General features: G+C 43.6%; 1 protein-coding gene across 1 annotated transcript in view; it reads left to right on the top strand.

The window, feature by feature from the left end:
* Positions 1–18369, top strand: part of CFAP221 (cilia and flagella associated protein 221) — an 83425-nt gene that overhangs the window by 19458 nt on the left and 45598 nt on the right. The window contains exon 7 of the mRNA XM_046019844.1: positions 9618–9721. Coding sequence (XP_045875800.1) covers positions 9618–9721 — 104 coding nt within the window. The remainder of the gene's footprint in view (positions 1–9617; positions 9722–18369) is intronic.

Here is an 18369-nt window from a genome sequence, read left to right on the forward strand (position 1 = left end):
CTGGTCACCACTGCTGCTGCTCTCCATGCTCAGCATCCAGGTCTCTGATACCTGCATGCATGCGTGTGCACATGCACACACACACACACACACACACACACACACACACAGTGTACACATACCTGTGCGCTCTTCCCATGGTTTCTAGAGGGGCACCTGGGTCGCTCAGTCAGTTTAGTGTCCAGCTCGGTGTCGGCTCAGGTCCTGATCTCAGGATTGTGAGACTGAGCCCCGCGTTGGACTCCAAGTTCCGTAGGGGTCTGCTTGGATATTCTCTCTCTGCCCCCCCCAAGTAAATAAATCTTTAAAAACAAGACAAAACAAACAGGGTTTCTAGAATGTGATTATGTCATGTTTGTCGGAATACTTAAAGCAGAGTAATTAGCAACAGTCAACTGAATTGTGACTCTTTTCTTAAACAATTGCTTTTTCTTCAACATGCCCGAAATAGCTCACGGAAATTCCTTATCTACAACCATTTCAAGATCGAAATTATTTGAATGCAAATTACTTTGCTTTAAAAATTCATGTCTTACTCTTCCTGTGAGCTTTTTGTTCTAATAGTTGCTAGTGGGTAAGCCGTAAGACCAAGCCAGGTCCCCTCCCTGCTGTGTCAGGCCCAACTGTGACAGGTCCCTCAGCTCTGAGGAGGTATGTTTGGAATGCAGTCCACGTGTGGCTCCTTGTGCCCCCTATTTTAAAAGAAGAAAAAGCCAGCGGTAGTTTTTAGTGTATCCTCTTATCTCCAAATAAATGCTGTATTTTTCTCAATAAAAGAAGAAATCAGCCTGCAGGAGGCTTTTCTTCTACCCTCACATCACAATTCAGTTTCTTCCTTTCCCTTGAACGTGACTTTCTTCCTGATGGCAGATGTCCCTGTTCTCTGTCCTTAGCCATGGGCCCTGCTCTGACTCAAAGGAGCCACTCATGAATTTCACTCCTTACTCCATCTTATAACACATAATCTGCAACTCAAGTGAGTTGTGAGGTGCTGTTTTCTCTAATAGGTATTATTTATAATACTTATTAAAATAATTATTTTTATGAATGAAATAAAAATTATTTCATTTTTAAGTGAAGTTGATGTTTAGTTTTGGGTGTTTTTTTTTAAAAGGTTTTATTTATTTATTTGAGAGAGAATGAGTGAGAGAGAGCATGAGAGAGGAGAAGGTCAGAGGGAGAAGCAGACTCCCCAAGGAGCTGGGAGCCTGATGCGGGACTCAATCCTGGAAGTCCGGGATCATGACCCGAGCCAAAGGCAGTCACTCAACCAACTGAGCCACCCAGGTACCCTGGATTTTTTTTTTTTTTTTAAGATTTTATTTATTTATTTGACAGAGAGAGAGAGAGAGATCACAAATAGGCAGAGAGGCGGAGGGGGGTGGGGAAGCAGGCTCCGCGCTGAGCAGAGAGCCCGATGCGGGGCTCGATCCCAGGACCCTGAGATGATGACCTGAGCCAAAGGCAGAGGCTTAACCCACTGAGCCACCCAGGCACCCCTGATGTTTAGTTTTTCAAAGCTATTTTATATTGTATGAAACCATTTATATGAGGTACTTGGAGTAGTCAAATTCAGAGACAGAAAGTAGAAGGTTTGGGAGTTGCCAGGGACTGGGGGTATTGGGGGAAGGGGAGTTGGTGTTACTGGGACAGAGTTTCACTTTTGCAAGATGGAAAGAGCTCTGGAGAAGGAGGGTGGGGATAGTGGCACACCAGTGTGAATGGTTTGATATCACTAAACTGTATACTAAAAAATAGTTAAAATGGTAAATTTTATGTTATGTATGTGTTACCATATTTTGTTAAAGTGGTTTTTAAAAAATATATATGTGAATAGGACACGTATTATCTCTGCAGAGGGCAAGCATATCACAGTCACCTCTTTCTGAATTCAGTTTTATTCCAGCCCCTAGAGAAATGCCTTAGCTTCTTTTACCAAGAATGCAGAGGTGACCCCTTTAATTCTGGTTGTTCCCTGGGGTTCCACCTTTTCCTAAACTACAGAGACCTGAGGGAAGGCAGGGAGAGGGGAGTTTTAGCAACAGGGAGGACTAAGCAATTAGGTTGAGGAAAGAGTTGAACCAGAGGCAAGAAAGGCGCTCAAAGGCCAGGCCAGCAAGAGACAGATGTCGACCCTCCCTGAATCTTTGACTACTTCTTGCTCTTTACCTCCAATACTGGTCTAAGCTTAGGCTAAAATGAGGGTAGTGTTTAATTCTCTCAGTGTAAAAATAAGTAAATGCCTTTTACTTGAACATTTCTTTATGTAAATCTCTGTTTGTCTTTATTTGACTATATCGTTAGGATCGTGGGTCCACTCTGCTTCTTGTTTGAGGCTCGAATCCCGGTGAGATTAATTGTGTCTTTGAAAATAAGATAAGCAGCACATGAAAGTTCATAAGAACATAAATTATCTTAGATAAAAGGGCATACTTTGAAATTTGAAACATAATTTACCCTCAGCTCTTTATATCTTTTCAAATCATTGCCTGTTTAGGGGGTTGGAGGTCTGGCTTATCAGGCAACTAATCATTTTGTCTGATTGCTTTCTGGTTTTGGGGTCACATTCTGGATACAACAATTTACATCCAAAGCTTAAAGGAAAAGAACGAGCCAGCCCCCAGATTTCTTCCTTTGTCTCTATGTACGCAGTAGTACTTGAGGGGAGGTTGGTAACATTTGAGAACAGGCCTTGGGATTTTCTAGGCTTTTCTTCCTTGTGAGATAATTAAAGGAAAGGCCTTCTAAAAAGCTCAACAAATAAGGCACAGAGGGCTCAGTTTCAAAGAGAATGTCAATAGAGAAGAGGACTACAGTGCAAACAATGAGATGTCATTAGCTATTCCTTTAGAGACCAAAGAGAGGTAATGAAGTATAGCAGTGAAGGCTTAGGTTGTGGGGTCCCGCCTTTAATTTCCACTCATCTCTTATGAACTGCGTGCCTTTGGACTACCCTGTAGGTCAGTTCACTTATCCATAAAATGGGCATAGTAATAGAGTACATATCAAGTCGTCAGGAGGGTTAACCAAAACACAAGCCTACTGGTGACTGGAACCTATGAAGGGCTAGTACCAAAAAAAAAAAAAAAAAAAAAAAAAAAGGGCTTTAAAGTTGCCAAATTAAGGTTCCAACTAGAAATGGGGGATAAGGTGGTCATTCGCTAAGGAAGAAACAAGACAGAGAGAATGACACTTGGGTCCATTTTCTATTGCTTTGTAACAAACCATCCTAGAAGGTAATGGTTTAAAAGAACAGCGATCCCTCATTTTGTTTGTGCGTGAACTACGTGGAGAAGCTCATCAACGTGGCGGGGGGGGGGGGGGGCGGCTGCCAGATCCACTTTCCAAGATGCTGCACTCATGTGCTGACTGTTATCTGGGTCCTCAGCCAGGCCGAGGGCTGAGAGCCTTGGTTCTCTCCCCAGGCTGCCCAGGCTTTCTTACAACATGGACAATAGGTTGCAGAGTGAGCCTTTTCTTAGACTTGGCCTCAGGAAAGGAGTACAGCATCCTTTCTAACACATTCTGGCAATTGGAGCCCAGATTGCAGGGGAGAAGATCTAGACCCCCCTGTGTATGGAAGGAGTGTGAGAAGAGTTCACAGAGTTGTTTTAAAGCTGCTACAGTGTGTGATCCCAATGCGTGCCCAGATGCGATTTTTTCATAAGTCTCCTATACATTTGCAAAGGACAGACTGTGACATGGATACATTGTTGCTGCCCACATCTTTGGATCTAACCATGATCCTTCATCAGTGAGCACTTGACAGAGGAAAAGTCCTATAAAATTGACATGTGACAGGCAATGTTATAGTTTAAATTATTCATACGTCTCCATGGGGAGGCCTCCCTTTATCTTTAGGGTGTGTCCCTCAGATTTTTATGTAGGCATCACAGCTAATGAGTGGTTAATTTACTGGGCCGTCTGAGTCTAGCATCTTGTCAAAAGTTAGCATTAGTCATGCTGTTGTCATTTAACCTGCATTCTCCCCGAAGGAGTCAGATCCTATATATGGCAAAGTGCTTCTTCCCCCTCTCTGCATACTGAGATTTTGGAATTAAGGAGGAAATCTGATTTTACGTTATCTACAAATTCACAAATTCATTCTTTCTCTCAAAAAAGGCTTGATTAGCTTCTTGAAAAATATAATGTTAAATTTTAGAGTGAATGATAAAAATAACATCAGACTAAGGTAAAAACAAATGTTATATAATTGACTGGAAACCCGTGGGATAGTTGACCCTTATTAGCACACATTTAGAGACGGGTGGAGGAAGAAATTTGAATTTATATTGTTATTTTATAATATCTAATTTCCATAAGTCAAATCTGTACTCTCTTCTAATAGGCACACAACTTGTACATAATCATGATATAAGTCTAGTATTTAAAAGGTTTGGGTTGGGGGCACCTGGGTGACTCAGTGGATCAAGCATCAGCCTTTGGCTCAGGTCCTGATTGCAGGGTTGTGAGATTGAGCCCTGCATCAGGTTCTCTGCTCAGCAGGTGTCTACTTCTCCCTTTCCATCTGCCTCTCCCCCCACATATGCACTCTCTTTCGCTCTCTCTCTCTCTCAAGTAAATAAATAAAATCTTTTAAAAAGAAAAACTATGAGGGCGCCTGGGTGGCTCAGTGGGTTGAACCGCTGCCTTCGGCTCGGGTCATGATCTCAGGATCCTGGGATCGAGTCCCGCATCGACTCTCTGCTCGGCGGGGAGCCTGCTTTCCCCTCCTCTCTGCCTGCCTCTCTGCCTACTTGTGATCTCTCTCTCTCTGTCAAAAAATAAATAAAATCTTAAAAAAAAACAAAAACAAAACTATGAGAGCACCTGGGTGGCTCAGTCAGCTAAATGTCTGCCTTTGGTTCAGATCATGATCCCAGGGTCTTGGGATCAAGCCCCGGGTCAGGCTCTCTGCTCAGCTGGGAGTCTGCTTCTCTCTCTCCTTCTGCCTGCCACTCCCCCTGCTTGGGTGCTCTCTCTCTTTGTCAAATAAATAAATAAAATCTTTAAAAAATATATTTAAAAGGTTTGGGTTGGGAGGCACCTGGCTGGCTTATTTGGTGGAACATGTGACTCTTGATCTCAGGGTTGTGTGTTTGAGCCCCACGTTGGCTGTAGAGATTACATTTAAAAAATTTTAAAAAATACCTATGACCCAGCAATTGCACTACTGGGTATTTACCCTAAAGATACTAACGTAGTGATCCAAAGGGGCACGTGCACCCGAATGTTTATAGCAGCAATGTCTACAATAGCCAAACTATGGAAAGAACCTAGATGTCCATCAACAGATGAATGGATAAAGAAGATGTAGTATATATACACAATGGAATACTATGCAGCCATCAAAAGAAATGAAATCTTGCCACTTGCAACAATGTGGATGGAACTAGAGGGTATCATGCTTAGTGAAATAAGTCAATCGGAGAAAGACAACTGTCATATGATCTCCCTGATATGAGTTCGTGGAGATTCAACTTGGGGGGTTAGGGGGATAGGAGAAGAATAAATGAAACAAGATGGGATTGGGAGGGAGATAAACCGTAAGTGACTCTTAATCTCACAAAACAAACTGAGGGTTGCTGGGGCGGGGGGGGTGGGAGAGGGGGAGGGGGGTTATGGACATTGGGGAGGGTACGTGCTATGGAGAGTGCTGTGAAGTGTGTAAACCTGGCGATTCACAGACCTGTACCCCTAGGGATAAAAATACGTTATATGTTTATAAAAAAATAAGAAATAAATAAAAAATTAAAAAATAAAATAAATGTGATGTAGTGAGCACTGGAGATTATGTAAGACCTGTGAATCTCTGAAGTCTATCTCTGACACTAGTAATACACTATATGTTAATTAATTTAACTTAAAATAAAAAAATAGTAAAAGAATAAGTAAAAGTTTTTGGTGGGATTTTATTCAAAATAGGGAATAATTCTTTTAAAGTATTGGGTATATTTTTATACATCATTTTAAAGTACTTCATATTTATGCATGGCCTTAGTGTAACTGATAAAATGTTTAAATAATAAAGTAATGGGTATAAAAGTTGTGGTTAACTTCAAAAATATCAACTTCTGTCTGCTTTTGATATTTTAATTGGCTGCTTCCTATAAGTTAGAAGAACTCAGGGTACTGTTTGTGCCTCAGGAACCATAGGCGTAAGATGTGTATATTCATGTTTCTTCAGTGTAAATCACTTTTAATGGTAATTAACGTGGGTATTTAGAATCTCTAAGTCCCCTTAGAATCTAATGGGAGTCTGTTTTTTTCAAATATGAAAAATTTCTAAATAAACTAACCTTTATATTTGTCAAAATTCCTTGGGACCCAAATTCATCTAGACTGTGCTTGATTCGCAATTATGGCCATCATCCATGCTGATTCAGCACCCGTAATAACAAGCTGCAGTAATAAAAGCAAATCTGTGTTACTTGCACTGCTGTGTCTCCTTCTGAATCAGGTTACTTGGAATTCTGTGCCTTTAGGGAATTGTTTGTTTTTCCAAATTGGTTAATGCATCAGGAACTTGGCTTCACGTAATCGTCACTAAACAAATATCCTGACACCTTTTCTATGGGAATTATCAGAGCTCTAAAATTAGTTTAAAATTGGGCATATATAAAAAGTCCCAGCAGTCTTTTTTTTGGTTTTAGTTCAGGAAAATGCAAACATGCAGCTCTTAGGAGAACATTTTTGAGCCGCCAACTTGACCTCGCCCAGCAGCTCTGAGCAGATCACTGGGGTTACCAACCCAAGCGCCATCCGGCACATGTGGCTGTGAGTCATGAGTCATTGGCTTGATCTTCAGAGACTGTGTCTGAGCTGTTTAGACTTCACATTGACCACCTGGAGAGCATTTTGGCCATAGCTAGTAAAGTTGATCATTTTACTTTACTACTGCCCAGCAATTCCATTCCTGGGGTATACCTAGAGTAGCTCTGGTACTGAGGCACAAGGAATCCCAAGCGAGGATTGTCATTGCCACGTCACAATAGTGAAAAAGTGCAAATAACCTAAATGTCCTTCAGCAAGAGAATAGGTAAGTGGGAATGAGATAGTCATGGAATGGAATATTCATGACTGATGAAATGAATGAACAGTACTTCATGTGTCATGGATAAAAATCATATATCATGGGGACACCTGGGTAGCTCATTCTGTTGAGTGTCTGCCTTGGGCTTATTTAGGTCATGATCCCAGGGTCCTGGATCAAGTCCCACTTCTGGCTCCTTGCTCACTGGGGAGACTGCTTCTCTCTCTGCCTGCTGCTCCCCCTGCTTGTATTCTCTCTGACTCTGTCTCTGTCTCTGTCTCTCTCTGACATATAAATAAATAAAATCTTTTTTAAAAATTGCATATCATGGATAAATATCAGACAGATAACACTGAACAACATTAGCAAGTTTTAGAATGATATTGTTGAAAACAAATAATACAATGTTATTATTTTTTGTCAGTACCTACATGTGTAATGGTATTATAAAAATGCATGGGAATGATGGACAGTGGAGACAGGGTAAGGGTCAGCCCTGGGGAGGGACAAAGTGGAGGAAGGGGAGAGGTATACAGGGAGTTTCAAGTGTTCGGCAATGTTTTCTTTTTAAACTCTTTTAACATTTTCATTTATTTAGTTATTTTAAACATTTTTTAAATTTTATTTTATTTTTTCAGTGTTCCAGGATTCATTGTTTATGCACCTCCCCTAGTGCTCCATGCAATACATGCCCTCCTTAATACCCACCACCAGGCTCACCCAATCCCCCCCACCAAAAACCCTCAATTTGTTTCTCAGAGTCCACAGTTTGTCCTCGGAGTCTCATGGTTTGTCTCCCCCTCCAATTTCCCCCAACCTACTTCTCCTCTCCATCTCCCCATGTCTTCCATGTATTCTTTATGCTGCACAAGTAAGTGAAACCATATGATAATTGACTTTCTCTGCTTGACTTACTTCACTCGGCATAATCTCCTTCAGTCCTGTGCATGTTGATACAAAAGTTGGGTATTCACCCTTTCTGATGGCTGTGTAATAGTCCATTGTATATATGGACCATATCTTCTTTATCCATAAACATTTTTAAACACTTAAACATTTTTGGTTTACCCAAAGCAGATTTGAGAGCTTTGTAGTGGATAAAGGGATCTCTGTTATATTACTCTCTATATCTTTCTTTCTTTACATTCAGAATAGTCCACAAATTTTAAAAAGGTAGTGAATTTAAAGCCAATAAAAATGCTCTTGGCATAATTTTTAAAACCACATTTGACCTATACCATATACCCAGAATTACTATGGAAAAGAGTTATTTTACTTTGTTCCAACAAATATTCGTTGAATGTTCAGCAGATGCAGGGCTCTGGAATTTTGTTGAGGTTAGGCTGGAGAAGCAAGCAGACTCAGCTCTGCCTTCATAGGACTCAGAGTCTCCCAGGTAGACAGGTGTGGGACAGGTAAGGAAGCAGGTCCTGGTGGGAAAAGTCCCCGAGGCAGACCAGGTCAGGATGGGCACCACCCAAAAGACAGCATGCTAACTGGCCTGAGAGTTCTGCTCAGCCTGATTGTAGTCACAGTCTCCCACACAGACTGGGAAATGGGAGGGAGAAGGGCAGTTGGCAGGAAGGCTCTCACCTAAAGGTCAAGAGGTAGAGACCAACTGCTGGGCAGGAGGACAAGATGGGCTGTGAGGGTGCAGGAGTTATGAGGTAGAGAAGGGAGGAGGCAGAAGGAAATACAGGGGTAGAGGGCAGGGCTGAGCTCAATGTCCAGCTGCTGGAAGAGGCTGGATCACCTGCCACCCCAGCTCCATATCTGTGGGGAGGCCAAATGCTAGAAGCTCAGCTTCTCCATGCCTCGCTCACTGCAAACTCTGGCCCACCTGGGCTTGACCTGAAAGTAGGAGAAGACATGACGAGAAGCTCGGGGCCTCTGAGCAACAGCCCAGCTATAGCAGCTCCTGCAGTAAGGGACAACCTCAAGCACACTCAGAAGTCAGACTAGTCTTGGTGAGGGAGCATTTCCGGGTCCTCTGCTGCTTGTTGGCCTTCTTACCAAATAAGAAGTCTCTGGCACATTTCAGTCCAACACAACCGGAAGTGTGGTTTCTTCAACACTGTCTAGGTCCAACCTCCGTAAAGACCAGGGCTTTCCCAGGCTTCTCTGGGTCAAGCCTGCTCACGCCATGTTCCCTAGGTTCCCTGGGGCCCATTGGGTGGCAGAGAAGCCCTTTCCCTGTGACCGTGGGTGTCCCCAGAAAGAACCTGACAGTACTCAAGAGGCAGCATGGACAGAGGTATTTGGAGTGCGGAAACTGGGCCCAGTTGACCTGCCTTGAAGCCCACTTCTGCCGTGAACTAGCTGGGTCACCGTGGGCAGGACACTTACCCTTTCTGGTGCTTTGTTTGCCTTGTCTGTAAGTGGGGACGATCACACCACCACCTCAAGGGATTCAAGGAGTTAATGTTTGGGACTTGCGTGTGACGGGAGGCACACCCAGGAGTTACTCCAGCTGCCACATCAGCCTTCACGGTTGTGGTTGTTTATTATGTAACGTGAGTCTCTATTCCTTGTGATCAAATGAACTCATTATCAAGAAAATTTTTTTTCCTTTTTTTGTTTACAGCAAAAAATATGTTATCCCTTTGCAGTGCACCTGCCCTGTCGATTTCGAGTTTCATATCACTTTGATTCAATCTCATGAAGCCTTTACTATTGATCCAATATCAGGTAAGGAGAGTCAAAATTTCAAGTTTCTGATTTCCTTAGGGTTCTCAGATCAAAGGGATTTGGAGAGTCGGTCTCAAGGTCTAAAAAAGAATAAGCTACACTTGAGCATGGTATCTTCACATGTGTAACGGTAACAGATTTGACGTGTCTGACATATTGCAAATTGGGATTGGACACGTGAGAATGAGGACATTTTGGGATCATTTGTATTGTGCAGATAATTTATAACAGTGTCCAGGTAAATTTCTTCCAAGATCAAAACTTGAAATCGGAAGTTAATCCTTTCCTCTTCTAATTTTGGCCCTTGGTTTATCCTTGGGGTATCCCTTTCACTCAATTTCAGAAAAAATGGGAATCACATCTCTTACCAAGCTTTGGGATGTTATTGAAAGCTGTCATGAATTTACTACACACGTGGGGTGGACAGTCTGCCTTTCCCTGTCCCAAAGGGCATAGATCTTTGTTCTGCTCAGAACTTTTGAAAGAAAAATCTCTTCTAAAGCAATTACTGCTTCCAGTTTCTGTCTCTTTTGATGTTTGGGTGTGGGCTTTAAATATCCATGCACAGTGTTCATTTAGTGTTCTGCTGTGAACACTAAAATAGCTTTATTCTTGAATGTCTGGGTATCCACTAATCTCCTGATTTTGAGTGCTTATATGAGTGTTCAAAGCAGAAATTTTGAATGACTTCTAAATTATGAGATGCATATAGATTATTTCCTAGAGAACCAGGAGCAATTCTAAGATTTTTGAAACACAATGTAGCTTACTATTTATATTGCAAAAAGCAAAACAAAAAGAGTACTTGATTCTCTTTCTGGAGAGAAGCTTTATTACTTTTAGGCTTTAAAGAGGAGAGAGAATAAGTGGTTACCAAAATTATACTAAACAAGATTATATTCCTGCTTTTAATTATAGTCGGTGTTCTCACTGTAGACCTTTTGGTAGAATAATAATAGTAGCACTTACTTAATGACTGTTATGTGCCAGGCACTGTTCCAGGTGACAGATATAGATATATTTGATATATGTTGAAGTACCTGTATATTTAATCTATACCACAACCATGTAAATTTGGTATAATTATTATTTCCATTTTATGGACATAGAAACGAGGCACCAGGGACCCTCAGGAGTAAGAGGTAGAGGTAGGATTTGAAACCAGGCATTCTGGTTCTGAAGCTGGTGCACTGCCTCATAAAAAACAAACTGAATTTCCACCTTAACTCTGAAGAGGTTATAAGAATTTGACCTTATGATGGGGGGCGCCTGGGTGGCTCAGTCATTAAGCATCTGCCTTTGGCTCAGGTCATGATCCCAGGGTCCTGGGTCTGAGCCCCACATCAGGCTCTCTGTTCAGCAGGAAGCCTGCTTCTCCCTTTCCCACTCCCTCTGCTTGTGTTTCCTTTCTCACTGGCTCTCTCTCCATCAAATAAATAAATATTAAAAAAAAAATTTTTGACCTATGAGGTAAGTTGGTAAAGTGAACTAGCTCCTGTGATCTTAGTCTAGACTCTACTTGAGAGATGACGGCAAGACAGAGGAGGGACTCCTGTCCCTCCCTGGGCCATCGGACCACACTGGACCTCTGGGAATGTCCCTGAAAGCCAGGTGCTAAGACAGATCCAGATAAACCAGGGAGAGAGCATCAGGTCAGTGTGGGAACTGGGAGAAGAAAAAGGCACTGGAGACAGGCCAGCTGTGTCAGTAACAAGAATCATTATGGTGTAGGGGCACCTGGGTGGCTCAGTCAATTAAGTGTCTGCCTTCAGTTCCGGTCGTGATCCCAGTGTCCCAATATCAATCCCTGCATCAAGTTCCCTGTTTCTTTCTCCCTCTGCCCTTCACTCTGTTCATTCTCTCTCTCTCTCTCTCTTGCTCTCTCATTCTCAAATAAATAAATAAAATCTTTTTAAAAATTATTTAAAAAAAAAGAATCACTGTAGTGTAAAAAGGAACGGCCTTGGGCCTGGCAGCTCCTGGTGCATCATCAGAGATGCTCAAATAGGAAATTGATCTCTTATCATGTAGCTAGTTCACCATCACAGGAGACTGGTGGGAATGTTGTAGAGGGGAGTAAGCAGATGGGACTTAGAGCAGGGCAGTACCCCAAGACGCTGAAGATTTATGACAGCTATGAAGCCAAGGGACCCATCGCTGGTAATTTGCACTTAATAGCTCTGGGAAGGGTCTGGTTTTCTGTACTGGTAGCAAGCACCTACCAGTGATCCTGATGTGGACATTCCTCAGAGTGGTGTTTGGCAATCACTAAACTGGGTTCATCTATATGATCCTGCCCCTCTTGATGGTCTGTAATTCCGTGAAACTCCATAGGCAGAAGGGAACCACCAAGACTTCTGAGCAATTGTGATAGGTGTTTTGTGATAGGTGTGATGTGTTTTTTTGAAAGGTCAGTACTGCTGCAGTGTGCAGGGGTGACTGGGGTGGGTAGAGGCAGGAGACCAGGAAATCATTGTGTTGGGAATGAAATCATGTAGGTCTTGAGAGCCTGAACTAAGCTGGTGTCAGTGGCAAGGAAAAGGCAGGGGGAATTGGGAAGGAAGTGAGAGTTTCTTATGGCCAAGGCCTACTTCTGCAAAGAACTATGTCCCAAGATAAAGAATATTAATCTACTGAAAGGGTTTTGAAACACAGCCCATTCAAAACCCAAGGACAGAGGAGAGGTGGGAGCAAGGGACAGAAATTTCCACGTCACCTAGGTACTGATGAAATGGACAACCATGGGACAGAGAGGAGGTCACCTGGGGAGTGGGTGTGGCTAGACAAGAGAGGTGGACAGAGCACTGAGCCCTGAACACATAGGCCTTCAGGGGACACTGAAGGGAAGTGGGTCCGGGACAGTGATCCAAGAGGAAAATCAGAAGAGTTTGATACAAGCGAAGGCATGAGTAAGAGAGGGAGGTAGCAAATGAATGAAAACAAACCAGGGCTCTTGAACTTTGCAGACCCCACCTTTATGATTTGAAATGTTCTGCATCGTGTGGATGGCCTTGCTGATGTGGCTTTACAAAATGATCTCCTAGGCTGGACCCTTCAGCTTCCTTATGAGGCTTAGTGCAGGACACTCTTCTGGGCAAATCTTAGTAACTGATTATCTAAAGACCATGGAGACATGCATGGTCCACAGGGTTATACAGCAACATCTTCTCTAGGAACTAGAAACATCATTTATTCATGCCTTCCGGGCATTCTGTGCTCAGGCTTGCCAAATGAAAAAATTTGAATAAGATAATTCCACTTATAAGATATGACTCTGACATAGGGCCCCCAACTTTAACTCAAGTGGCCATTTGCCCACTGGGCATCCTTAGGATTCATTGTGCCCTAGAGCTGCCAGAAGCTGGCTTTGTTGATGGGGCCGAGATCTTCCTGAAATTGGGGAAAAGAAGTAAAGGATTTTGTGAGCTTTATATTGCTGACAAGAAATCATATACAATTAAAACATCAAGAACGCTCTGTCGATAATTTTGGAAGAGCCAGCAATAAATGACTTTGGCCAAGATCTTATTAGTGTTGGAGAAGAGCCAAATGCCAGAAAAAAATTGTAGAACTTGTTTACTTTTGACCACTTTGAGATCCTGGCCATTTGCTTGGTGTCACATACATCAAGAAGAATGCATGCAATTCATATCAATGGCAAATTGTAGCCTAAAATGGCTAGTTAAGTGTTCCTGAGGACTATTGGCCAGAGCTCTTATGGAAAGTTTTAATACTTTTGTTCTCTTTTATCCCCCCAATTATGAGGACTAGATCAGCCATTATAAATAATTTTATATTTTGCATTTTCTTATGAAATGCAAATTTATGACCATTTTATATTGATTTGGGAGTAATCCTAGGACCTGTGGCCTTGCTTTGGACCCAGACTGCTTTTTGATTATAAGCATTACCTGTAGACCCAGGTCCACCAAAGGAGTTTCCCTTCCCCTGAGATGAGCACTAGGACACTATAAACACTGCACCCTACCCGTCAAAGCCCAAGGCACCTCTGTATACCTCCTATTCTGGGTCGGGGGGAGGTATAGGGACTTGACCTAGTCCAATCATGTGATCTCAGTTGGATTCATTCATTCTCCCACAACACCTGCCGATGTACTGCCGGCTCCCCAGCATTCACCTGTTCAGGTTTCAAAAGAAAGTGAGTGTTAGCCCACTTTTTTGCCTCTTTCTTCTTCAAAGCCCCTTCCTCCCTGACTGAGGTATTTTATCATATAATAAGCCTCACCGACAGGGTCCAGATGCCTTTGGGCATCCGTGAGCAAATCCTTTCCTTCCAGACAAGAATATGAATGGGAGGGGCGCCTGGGTGGCTCAGTGGATTAAGCCGCTGCCTTCGGCTCAGGTCATGATCTCAGGGTCCTGGGATGGAGCCCCGCATCGGGCTCTCTGCTCTGCAGGGAGCCTGCTTCCTCCTCTCTCTCTGCCTGCCTCTCTGCCTACTTGTGACCTCTCTCTCTGTCAAATAAATAAATAAAATCTTTAAAAAAAAAAAAAAAAGAATATGAATGGGAAAGTTTGCCCTGCTTCTCTTCCCTGCCTCACTATATGCCTGTGAATGTGAATGGGTGAAACAGGAGACCCCTGGTCCCCAGCACAAACTGTGCAGGGGACAGGTCAAGGTTGTCAGGAGGATGGTATGACCTTTGGATCTTTGGCACACAGAAGAGGCCCCCATAAAATGTTTCTCATTGGCGGCTAAGACCATCATGGATAGCCTCATCCCAGAAAATAGTGCTGATTATATGGCTATACAGAGAAATGGAGACATCCAGGTATGTCTTTGGCAAGTGATAGAAATGAGTGAGATCTACCAGAGAAGTGCTTCTGATCACCTTCCAGTTCAGCCAATTTGAGAAAAGCCAGAGGCCGTAAGCCGGGTTGGAATAGAATGCTAATGAGAAGTAAAATCAAGAGCTCAGACGTTTTTGTGACTTTCTAATCACCAAACTGAATAATGAGGAAGTGAGAACATTTAAGGACAGTTAATACACCAAAAAATGCAAATGGATTCCTTATGCCCCTATTTAAGGGCACATGGAACTGATTTGCAGTAGCATACTGAAGAACGCAGGAACGCTGGAGAGGCAGGTGGCGGTTCTTTACACACAGGCCCTGAAGCAGCTGTGTCACTTTGGAAGCGATGTTATATTTTGCCGGACATCAGGTATGTCCTTGACAGGTGATGGTGGTTCTACACAGAGTTGCAGGCGTAATGCTAAGAATCACTCCCATTTACTAATTGTTAACCACGTGACAGACACCGCCCCATTGCCCCCCACAACCCTACAAGGCGGGAACTAGTAGCATCATTTTTTACTGCCAATGTCGCCAAGACTCAGGGAGGCCAGATGACCTGCCCAAGGCAACAGGATCTGTCTGACTCCAGACGCGAGCTCTCACCCCCCTCCCCGAAGCTAGAAGGGTAACAAAACGCGGACACCTTGAAATAGAGGAGAGGAAGACAAACAGAACTGTATCACAGACCAAGAGTTTACGAAAATTCTATTTTTCGAGAGAAAAGCTAGGGAGAGTAATAAGAGCTCTCCACCCAGCCTTGTGTATTCTTCTTGCCTTTGAGATCCCTAGGCATCTCCTGTTTGAGATGACCATTTGATGGCCTGCCAGTCTGGGCTGGTTTGAGCTTGGTTGATCAATAGCATTCAGTGAACTTCGCCCAGAGGCCAATTCCTGTACCTAGACGGAGCTCTGGATCTCTCCTGCCCATCCAGGGGTGCCAGCCCAGCGAGGCCCAGGGAGGGGCCAGGGATGGCTTAAGCCAACCCTTCCTCCTGCTGGAAAATCCTGTCTTCCAGGAGACTGAAAGGGAATGCCAGCTTCGCTTGCAGGAGAGCAGGCCTTTCTGGGGTTCCCCACAGGGATGGCCCGGGAAGGGTGATATGCTCCAGACCAGGCAACAGCAACAACAGAGTTAAACAAAGAAGAGGTCTGGGTGGAAAGGAGTGTGGGAGATAGGGGGTTGAGCAAACATAAATATTTCTTTAAGAAGTGGCTTTATAAAAATGAAGTATGTTATAAAAATATGTTTCATGACTTGATACTGATTAAAAAAACAAACAGTGAAGCCAAAGGAGTTGATGAACTACATTGATATAAGTGATAGTCTTAAAATTTACAGCTACAAATAAGAGTATTAAAAACATCAAGAGGTCAGAGCTACTGTCTTGCATGCTTCAACTCCAGCGGGAAACATGGCGGTGTGGACAGAGGGAGGGAGTGAGTGTCCATGTTCTGTGTCTGTCTCCCTCCTTAATGGCTTCACCTTCTGTAAGTTTATCTTCCCTTATCTGAACTGATAGCATTTGCATTCTATCTTGTGACCAGAAATGCCACAGTTACTTAGTTTCTATTTCAGTGGAACCTGGGTGTCCACCTCCATTCTTTGCTCCACTTTTCCTCCATTCTAAGTTCTTTCTGTCCATTCTTTCCCTGGCTTGTCTGGAATGTGAAACCAGCAGCTTGTTAACCAGAGGTTCCTGGAGGCTACATACCGAGAATGCTTGCATGTTTGACCATGTCTCTGCAGCCTGTCATCTTGAAGGACAACCTGACTGGGTCGCAGAGTCTTGGTTTACCAAGACTGTTGGCCTCAGAACTTTGTAGACATGACCCAAGTGCCCCTTGCTTTGAGAATTTGTTGGGAAGTCAGAGGCTGGCCAGAATCTTTACCTGCCCAACGTGAATTCTGGATGCCTTTGGGATTCTCTTTGTTTTTGTGTTTGTTTCAGTCTTGAGGTTAAGTAATCTGCCAGGCGTTTCTCTGTATCATTTGTTTTCCTTGAATGTGACATATCCTTTTGATCTGAAGAAAAAGGACTTTGGTTATTTTAGGAAATTTTTCAACTATTAAAACTGAGTATTTTAAATTACTTTGTTTAATTTAATTTGCTTTGTTCTCTTCTCAGGAACATAAATTATATGTATGTGTTGGTCACCCTTTGCCTTTGGTATCTGTTATCTTCCTTAAAATAATTGAATTTTGTGGGGATTCCTCATTCCTTCCTGCCATGGCTCTACCCATGTATCCATGTGTGTGCGTTGTGTATGTGTGTGTGTTTTGTTGTTCCTTCTCATGCAATGTCTACTTCAGTGACCCTTCCATTTCCTTTTTCTGTGTGTCTTCCAAACCCACCAACTCTCTTTATCTCCTTCTAGTATGTTTCACCATCACTTCCTTGAACCTAGTAACTCTCGCTGTGGCAGGATCAGGCTGTCTGTCATTTCTTTAAGACTCTGGTGAACCACCTGAGTTCTGAGGTCATCTGTCTTGTGATGTTCTTGTGTGTTCTTCATCTGCTTTTGCTTATGTCCCTTTCCTTCTTCAAAGTGTATTCATTCTTGAATGTACAGTTTTCACATAGAATACCTATGTTGGTTCTACTCAGCATTTTACTGAGCTTTGAGTAGGGCCTGCTGCAAAAAGAAGAATAAAGTGGGAAAGGAATGATGATGGTGAAAATAATTATAGTAGTATCTAAGGCTTGCACGGCCCTTACCCTGTGCCAGACCCCAGCACTGCTCCTGTCATACTCCCAATCACACTCATCAGGCGACACTATGAGTAGGTCCGTTTGGCAGGTGAGGAACCCGAGGCATGGGGTGGTTTAAGCGGGTTGTCTAAGGGCTGAGCTGGGATTGGAAGCCAGGGTCTGGCCACAGTCCGTGGGCTCCCACATCCTGACAGAAAACCTCCTGTTGCTGCCCTGGGCTCACAAAAGCCAGGTGGATCGTCTGTGCTGCGCGCTGCCATTTCGGGGTTGCCTACTCCCCTCTGTCCCCATCAAGTCACCTCCAGCCTCTGGGTCCTGGCTCTAAGACAATAGAAATGTCGGGGCAAGGTAAATACTTCTTCAGCTCCCTCCCTGCTATTCTAGGATGCTGAGGTCCGGTCTCTTCTGTCCTCATCCCCCCTCTCCAGGACCCAGCCACATTCCCTGTTTTGCCACTTTAATCAAAGAGGAGGTAGATGTATTGTTTTCAGGGCTGTTCCCCTTCCCCTTTGGGAAATCAGTTGCCTTCCCAGCTCTCTGCTTACTCCCACACCTTACTGTACAGTTTTTGGGGAGCATCTGCTTTTTCAGGCTTTGTGGAAGTGTAGTCATTTCCCTGGTTTAACAGAAAATTTTCCTTCTCCTCAATTTTGCACAATTTTTTCTTGTTTTGGGGAGTTTTACAGGAGCGTAGTCAAGGGCAAACAGCTTCACTTGACCATCTTTTACCCGAAGTGCTACTGGGTTGAATCCTGTCCTGTGGCCCCACGTTGGCATTTATTCTAGAACTAAGCACTCAGCGCCTGCTGTCCATCAGGTGCTGTGATAGGCGCTGGGCTGCCCCGGGGAACAAGATAGACCTGCCCCAAGCTCTGATGTCCCAATATGGCGGAGAGACACAGGCACCCAGAAAGGACATTGCCCAGGGTAGAAATGGTTGTGACAGTGGGGGGTGTGACCAGGTGACTGCTGTCATCCAGCAGTCAGGAGCTCGGGAAAAGTGTTTCAAGCAGAGGAAGCCCCCAATGCCATCAGGTTGGAACAGGCTTTTCAGGGTCGTGTTTGAGGGAAGTCCCAAAGCCCAGAGTGTCTGGACAGTGCGCCCAAGGAGAAGAGGGC

The sequence above is a fragment of the Meles meles genome, chromosome 9, assembly GCF_922984935.1.
Source record: "Meles meles chromosome 9, mMelMel3.1 paternal haplotype, whole genome shotgun sequence".
Lineage (NCBI taxonomy): Eukaryota > Metazoa > Chordata > Mammalia > Carnivora > Mustelidae > Meles > Meles meles.